Source organism: Dipodomys ordii, unplaced genomic scaffold (genome assembly GCF_000151885.1).
Source record: "Dipodomys ordii isolate 6190 unplaced genomic scaffold, Dord_2.0 Scaffold11, whole genome shotgun sequence".
Classification (NCBI taxonomy): domain Eukaryota; kingdom Metazoa; phylum Chordata; class Mammalia; order Rodentia; family Heteromyidae; genus Dipodomys; species Dipodomys ordii.
In genome coordinates, this window is record NW_012267227.1 from 14,652,300 (window position 1) to 14,661,059 (window position 8,760).

The window sequence follows — 8,760 nt, forward strand, 5'->3', positions numbered from 1 at the left end:
CTTTTTTCTTTTTGCTTATGTGGTGCTGAGGAATTGAACCCAGGGCCTCAGGCATGCAAGGCAAGCGCTCTACCACTGAGCCACCTTCCCAGCCCATTATTTATAATTTTTAAAACAGAGAATGATTCTAGTTGCCTAAGAATTGGTGCATGAGTATGTAAAACAAGGAATAAAGATATGTAGGAGTAAAAAAAAATACTTTAAAAGAATATTTAACATGAAATTTAAGAGCATTCATGTTAAATTAAAAAAAAAAAAAAGCAGGGCTGAGTACCAGTGGCTTGAGCCTAGCTATTCAGGAAGTCAGGATCTGAGGAGTGCAATTTGAAACTAGCCCAGGCAGGAAAGTCTGTAAGACTTGTATCTCCAAATTAACTACCAAAAAGCTGGAAATGAAGCTGTGCCTCAAGTGGTAGAGTGCTAGCCTTGAGCAAAAAATGCTCAGGGACAGCTTTATTTTTAAAAAGGAAGAAAGGGAGGGAGGGAAGGCCAGAGGAAGGAGAAAGTAAGTGAGTTCACCAAAACAGGTAGAGGGATTAACAGGTAGAGGGATTATGAAGTATCTCAAACTTTTCTACATTTTCTAAATTTTTATAAGCAAACCTGTGCCATTTGTATAATTAGACAAAACTAGTAAAATATTTATAAATAGAAGTTTATCAAAATAAAGTTAAAGGTAAACTTAAATACTTGGGAAAATACACAAACCTGAGATAAAACTCTTTCTGATTCTCCAACAAAGGGTGAAAAGAGGTCAGCTCCACTCACGGAAACAAAAGAGCAATGGCAGCTTGTGGCCAAGGCCCTCACCAAGGTGGTTTTAGCACATCCAGGAGGACCATAGAGGAGAATGCCCTTTGGCGGTGTCAGGCCCATCCTAACAAATTCCTGAGGGAATTTCAGCGGCCACTCGACACTCTATGGACAGACAGAAAGTGATAGAAGACTTGTTTCAGTGTTAACAATAACATGCCAAATGAATCTGTAGACTCTTTTGTTCATTTGACCATTCTCAGGATGAGCTGAAATGCAATCCAATCTTTACCTAGTAGCTAGAGATTTTAGAACTTAAGGTAGGGTGAACCACTTTCTGGTTAAATCCTCCAAAGACTTGCTATCAGGACTAGAATAAAGTCAAACTCCTTACTCAAGGCTTTCCATAATCCAGCATCCAAATACCTGGTATGGTTCCATCTCATGACCTTTACTAGCTATACTTTTTTTTTTTGTCTGTCATGGGGCTTGAATGCTGGACTTGGCACTATCCCTCAGCTCTTCAGCTCAAGGTGAGCGCTCTACCTCTGAGCCACAGCGCCACTTCCGGTTTTCTAGTGGTTTATTGGGGATAAGAGTCTCACAGACTTTGCTGCCCAGGCTGGCTTTGAACCATGATCCTCAGATCGCAGCCTCCTGAGTAGCTAGGATTACAGGTGTGAGCCACTGGCGCCTGGCTACTTGCTATACTTTCTGTTCCTGAACATTTCCCCAGCATCGTTGGGGCCATTCTTCACTGTGTGTCTCAACCCAAATTTCACTTCCTTGGACTTCCCTCACCACCCCAATCAAAGTGAAATCTCTGTTCCTGGTTATTGTGCTATATCTACCTTTCACTTTCAGTGTATTTCCACCTTTTGCTTTTAATGCACTTATCAATTTGCTGTTCCATTTGACTCTGCTGTTCTGTTCTTCCTAGAATGCAAAGTTAATCTCTAAAACCTCAGCACTTTGCAAAAGAGACACTCATAGATGTTAACTTAATAGTGCATGAATCTTGAATATTTCTCAGGTAAATGGTTCTACTACCACAATTTTAGATGCAGAAATTAAAGCTTAGCAGTAGTTAACTTGCCCAGCTCTTATTGTTAGCCAAGTGGCAGAACTAAGACTGGTCTCTAAGCAATGTAACTCCAAGGCACTGGCTCACAAATAATGATATGTAACCTCTCAAACAAAAACAAAGAGAGTGTTAAGATGGGAAGAAATCATGAAACATAATTTCCCAATTAAATATAGCCTGAAAACTGAATTTAGATGTAAGGATCACATTAGTGACCACAGCAAGAACAGTTTCCATGTGGTATATTTTCATTTTACATACCTGTACCGATTAATCGGTAACATTTTCATTGGTTTAAGAAAATTAACTATTACCTGTTTTAACTTCAATTTCACATCTTCAAGGCCACCAATCTGCTCCCAGCTAACAGGCTTTATGTCTGTTAGTCCAATGACACTTCGATATGAAGAAGGCTGAATCATTTTAAAAGCTTCAAGAAAATCTGCTTCATCAATCATAAGATGGTCTTGGTTCTGAAGAAATACGTCCATCAAAACACAATCAAACAAAAAATTAGGTAGGCCTTTTTTTGTAGTACTGAAGCACAATTCCTTTTTAAATTGAAATCCTTATAAATCCATTTGGTTATCATCATAAAAAAATTTATACACATAGCTAAGGCTATGTGTATAAACACATAGCGAAAGCACAGAAAAACTGAACATCTTCCCATCAGTTCCCACCAGCACCCATCCTCAGAGGATGCCAACAGTTTCTTGTGCATCTTTTCTAGTACCTTCATGACAATAAGCACACACATATCCTTTCAAACAGATAAGCAAAATGAAGCTTAGTATATACAGTCATGTTAACTTTTTTCACTTATCTTAGAAATTTTATTATGTCAATATTATACTTGTCACTCAACAATTGCACAATATACTACTGCATAAAAGTACTATAAATTGATTATCCTGAGACATATTAGGTCATTCTCAGGAAATGGGGCTTAAGAGCATTCTTCTTGGTCTTGATTTTTTGCTTACAGTATTGTTTTACCAACACAAATGACCATTAGCCTATCTTATACTTTCTAGCTATTTTTACATTACGCTTAGAAAGATCATTTTTCCTCTGTATATGATCTTAGAAAATGATCTTAGACTTTGGGAAAATGATCTTAGAAGTTGTTTTTCCCTGACCACTTTTCTTTTTGTTAGTTAAAAAAAAAAAGCTGCTGGGTGCCAGTGGCTCCTACCCATAATCCTAGCTACTCAGGAGGCTGAGATTTGAGAATCATGGTTTGAAGCCAGCATTGACAGGAAAGTCTATGGTACTAGCTGTGGCTCAAGTGATAAGAATGCTACCCTTGATCAAAAAAGTTCAGAGACATTGTTTAGGCCCTAAGTAGAAGTCCCAGGACTGGCATGCACACACATAAACAACAATAAAACCCTCCTGACTGGTCACGGTGGTTCAGGCCTATAATCCTAGCTACTCCAGAGGTAAAGATTAGGATCCAGGCCAGCCTGGATTATGATCATAGCTACTGTATTCTGTAGATAGGAACAGCAACATCTGGGGGTGGGCCCTTAAAAATGTTTGAAGCCAGCCTGGACAGAAAAGTCCATGAGACTTTCATCTCCTAATTACCACCAAAAAGCCAGAAATAGAGCGCTAGCTGCTAACCTTGAGCAAAAATGCTCAGGGAGAACAAGCACCCAGACCCCTGAGTTCAAGCCCATGTAGCTGAGTGGCTCACACCTGTAATCCTATATACTCAGGAGGCTGAGATCTGAGGACTGCAGTTCGAAGCCAGCCTGTGCAGCAAATGCCCTGTGAAACTCTTTATTTCCAGTTAACTCTCAAAAACTGGAAGTAGAACTGTGGCTAAAAATGGTAGAGCACTAGCCTTGAGCAAAAGAGCTCCGGACAGTGCCTAGGCCCTAAGTTCAAGCCCCACAACTGACATATACACACACACAAAATGGCACTTAGACAAACTTAGATGGTATAGCTAACTGCACAGGTAAGGTATATGGTATTTGTCTTGTACATTTGGCCTACTGTTGAATAATACATTGTTATACAACATATAACTATGCATCTTTCCTGGTTTTTAGTATTAGATGCTGAGTAATTAATTATTAATTTTTAGGCAATAGCAACTAACATTTGAAAATCTCATTTATAGTTCAGATTACTGTTATTTCATTTGATTTCCACAACCCTTTCAGGCATATAAATTCTTATCCTCTGATATATAAAATCACAGTTCTAATCCTTTAATAGGACTTTAGGAAAAATTTTAATCAACTTTAATAGATCCATCTGTTCTGGTACAGAGAAAAACAGAAGCTACCCCTCAGCTGCCTAGGTGCAGAAAGGAAAAGTCAGTATCTTCCCAGATGTTTCTGTCCCTTCCTTTTTATTTTTTTGCCTGTCGTTGTTCCACTCACCTTGTTTCTGAACTCATCTGTCACCTGTGGAAACCATGCTAGGTTAAGCTCTCTACATCAGCAGTAGGATCCACTCTAGGAGGACAGCAGCTCACTGGCACATCTAAGCCAGAAGCCCTGTAGGTCAAGCCTGGAATTTCAAAGCAGAGGGACTCTCCTTTCCCATCTCTTTTTTTCATTCTCTCCCTCAAAAGGCATACATTCTCATACCTCTGTCATCAAGTAGTTCTGATTCTAAACCTATAAGATAAGGACTTAGAGGTTCACATGTCTTTTCTCCATCTTCAGAATGAAAAACAAGGAAAAGGAAGCTAGGAACAATGTAAGTTCTTTACGTAAGGTCTTTCAAAATTGAAGATGATATAGCATTGTTTTGTAGCTAAAATCAAAAGACAATCTTTATTTATTTATTTTTTTGGGTCCGGTCCTGGGGCCTGAACTCTGGACCTGAGTGCTGTCCCTCAGCTCTTCAGCTCAAGGCTAGCACTCTACCACTTGAGCCACAGCACCACTTCTGGCTTTTTTCTTTTTGCTTATGGGGTGCTGAGGAATCGAACCCAGGGCCTCATGCATGAAAGGCAAGCGCTCTACCACTAAGCCACCTTCCCAGCCCTCAAAAGACAATCTTGATGTTTCAACAGAGGGTGAAAATTTTGCCATAACATCATCAGCCTGCTGAAATGATTTCTTTCTGAAGGAACTCAGGGATTAAAGATTATATACCAAGTGACTTCCCAGTCAACAGTGTTGAAAATCACTATTTCTAAGATCATTATCTCTAAAATATCAGTCAAATCAAACTGAGAAATAGCCTGTAGAATAGCCAATCTGAAATCTTAAAAAGAGAGACTGAGTACTGGTGCTAGAGTAGTTGAGATATAAAAAATGACTTTAAGAAACAGCTAGGGAAGCTATAAACCATTCCAGGAAAAAAAAATGTAAACATTCAACCTCCAGATTGCTTTGTGACATTCATAAAGATAAACAGCTGGTCACAGACCAGTTCTTACCTTCTCTCTATGAGAGAGCGCATGCATGGCTGCCTCCCTACAGAGTGCCCTCAAGTCAGCCCCAACATAGCCCACGGTCATTTCTGCTAGAAGACCCAAATCTATGTGACTGGAGACAGCCATCTTTGAGATGATCACTTGCAGAATGTCCTTTCTTTGTTTAAGCGTAGGAGTCCCAATGACAACCTAAAGCAAAGGAAAAAACAGGAAAATTAAGATTTACAATTTAAATTTTCTATACTCACGTCTAAGAAAATGCAGTGATCTGTTTTGGAACTAACAGATGCACATGCATGTATGTGTGTTGGTCCTAGGGCTTGAACTCAGGGGTCTGGGTGCTTGCTCTCCCTGAGCATTTTTGGTCAAGGTTAGCAGCTAGTGCTCTAACACTTGAGCCACAGCGCCATTTCTTGCCTTTTAGTGGTAACTAGGAGATAAAAGTCTCATGGATTTTCCAGGCTGGCTTCAAACTACAATCCTCAGATCTCAGCCTCCTGAGCTGCTAGGTATTACAGAATTGAGCCACCAATGCCCAGCTAACATGCATTTTTTAAGCATATCTTAGATTCTGAATATATGAGCATTCCAGTTTTCCAGTGGACCAAGAGGCTGGAAAGTTGCACAATGAAAATCACATATGCCACTTAAAAAGTCTGTTATTTTTGAGAACCTACCATAATCCAGTAGTCAGGAGGAATATGAAGGTCCTGGCTTGTCACAAAAAACTCATGTATCACTTAATCACTAAACTTTCTATTTTTTAAATGTCAACGATCAATTTAAGATCAAAGTTTGTAAGATAGGGTGGCTCTGAATGTTAAAATTAACTAATACACTTGGTAGATACCTAGTTGCTGTAAGAATCAACATTACCAAGACCACAAAAATCATTTTCAGGACCTGCCTAACCAAATTAACCTCATCCAGCCACCCTGCTTCTCAGACCTTAGATGCAATCATTACAAAGGGCCCTAATACAGCCTCAGTGACCCACAAATCTTTTTTAGCAAAGGCCCTTGGGGACTAGCCAGAAGATGAGAGGTTCCAGGGACGCGGGTTATTCACCTCTAGGTCGAATCTCCCGGGCCTGCGCAGCGCAGGGTCTAACGCGTCTGGCCTGTTGGTGGCTCCCACAACCACCACCTCGCGATCCCCGCTGATGCCGTCCAACAGGGTCAGCACTTGGGCCACCACGCGGCTCTCGGGGGCTTGGTGAGGGCCTCCTCGCCGAGGACACAAGGCGTCCACCTCGTCCAGAAAGAGGAGGCTGGGCCCGCGGCTGGCCAGCTGCTGAGCACGCTGGAAGACCCGCCGCACGTTCTCCTCGGTCTCCCCAGGCCGGGAGCCTTGCAGCGCGGGGGCGCTCACTGCCAGCAGCTGGGCACCCACCTCCCGGGCCACCGATCCCACCAGCTGGGTCTTTCCCACTCCGGCGGGTCCCACCAGGAGCACCCCACGGGGTACCGCTAGACCCAGCGCTGCCAGGGCGCGGGGGTAGCGCAGTGGAAGGCAGAGCAGCTCACGCAGCGAGTCGGCCACCTCGGAAAGGCCGCCCAGGGACACCTCGGGTGGACGCTCAGCTTGCGACGGAGGATCCCGGCTGAGGACGATGCAAGTTTTAGGGGTGACCAGCCCAGCCAGATGCGGGTCGGGCGTCCCGCCGACGATGTGCAGGGCCGCCACGGGGCCTGGGGCGCCGGGAGGAGCGGCCAGAACGTGTCCCCGGGCGACAGGCCGGTTCCTCAGCAACTCCTGCGCGGCCTCCAGCGCCACGGCCGGACTCGGGGTCGCCGGCGCGCCCGCCTCTTCTCGAAACACCGGCCACACGACCAGGCGCCGGAGGCGGGGACAGGGCACCGGGTGGAGGCTGCTGAGGCTGAGGCTCCTCCGAGACCCCAGCGTCTCCACCGCCGCCCCGGGACTCGCGCACTGCGGGTCGAACTGCACGAAGCCGTCCGCCCCATTCGCTCGCGGCCAGGCCGTGCAGAGGCAGGAGCCGCCATCCGGCAGCGAGATCCTCACCGCTGAGCCCAGGTGCGCGCCCAAGGTGCGGAGGGCGGCCGGGCCCAGGCGGCAGCGCTGGGTGCCCCGGTCCCTCGCATCTACCGGTAACAGAGTTAAGAGGGGAGCTTCGGGTGCGGGACCCGAGTCTGGTGCCATAACACGAGGGAGATACAGGCCCCGGGAAACCCGGGCAAGCGTTCCACCAACCGGACAGCGCGCTTCCACGGCGGAAGCCGATGACGCGCGTGCGTCGAAGACGATTGGTTGCTAGCAGCTGAGTGAAGGCCAGGAGGACCAATAGGAAAGCGATGCGACAAGCCCCGCCCTCCAGTGGAGTGTGGATTCACCCCGCGGGAGTTTTTCCCTTTCTGAGGGTTTTGTGTTGATTATTTATGTTAACAGGTGACGGGGGCGCAGCGTAAGCTCACTTTACTAGTGCATTATGTATGTACCTTTGGTGGTCACACATACGATGGGAGTCACCGCCATTGCATACTCTTCCCAGCCGCATTTTGAGTGCTATAGTATTCATGTCTTCCGTGACTTGGAATAGTTGTGCTCCGTCTGCTACAACTGGGGTTCCAACCTGTTGGGGAAGTCCAGACATGACTTTCTACCAAAAAAGCACCAGCGTAGCAGAAGAGGAGCTCGATGATATTTAAAGTCCTTTGCAGACTGTTTTGTGAGTTATGCAAAATATTATAAAAATATCAGATTTTTTAAACAAAATCTTTGCGGGGGCGGGGGAGAAGGAAAACTAAGCTATCTGATATAATCCTAGCACACCGATAAATTGTTCTGATCCCATATTTACTCCTTTGAAAGTTTATCACTGACCTCTTTTGTTCTTGCAATACATGCTTACTGGCTATTTGGTGCACAGAAGCATAAGTCCTAGACTGTATTTGGGCAGATCACTAACTGCCTATTACTTGTCCCCCTGCTTTCTGCCTTCTCTCTCCCCTTCTCATAAGTAACTCCTATTTATATCAGAAAATTCCCTCCCTCCCTCCTCTCTTCCCCCCTCCTCTCCCTCCCTCTCTCCCTCTCTTTCTACCCCTTCCCCCCCCCCAGCCCCCACCCCAGTCCTGGGGCTCTGGGGCTTGCACTCGGTCTGGATGCTGTCCCAGATAAGAGTCTTACGATTACGAACTTTTCTGTCCCGGTTGGCTTTGAACAGCGATCCTCAGATCTCAGCCTTCTGAGCAGCTAGGATTACAGGCATAAGCCACCGGAGCCACCTGCTCCTGGGCTCCTATATTTTTTAATTCTCATTTTTAAAAAAAAACTACAGGGGGCTTAGTGGTAGAGTGCTTGCCTAGCATGCAGGAAGCCCTGGGTTCAATTCCTCAGTACCACAGAAACAGAAAAAACTCGAAGTGGCGCTGTGTCTCCAGTGTAGAGCACTAGCCTTGAGCACAGAGAAGCTCAGGGACAGAGCCTAGGTCCTGAATTCAAGCCCCAGGACCGGCAAAACAAAGCAAAACTACAGATATTCAAAGGCAAGAAA

At 45.0% G+C, this 8,760-nt stretch overlaps 1 protein-coding gene across 1 annotated transcript in view; it reads right to left on the reverse strand.

Annotated features, from left to right (window-relative positions):
• The window catches only part of Spata5l1 (spermatogenesis associated 5-like 1), a 12,737-nt gene extending 5,308 nt beyond the window's left edge, over window positions 1–7,429 (reverse strand). Inside the window, exons 1-4 of the mRNA XM_013009968.1 lie at window positions 6,312–7,429; window positions 5,247–5,432; window positions 2,152–2,310; window positions 709–918 (exon numbers count right to left, since the gene is read on the reverse strand). Coding sequence (XP_012865422.1) covers window positions 709–918; window positions 2,152–2,310; window positions 5,247–5,432; window positions 6,312–7,406 — 1,650 coding nt within the window. The 5' untranslated portion in view covers window positions 7,407–7,429. The remainder of the gene's footprint in view (window positions 1–708; window positions 919–2,151; window positions 2,311–5,246; window positions 5,433–6,311) is intronic.
• Window positions 7,430–8,760: the final 1,331 nt, after the last annotated feature.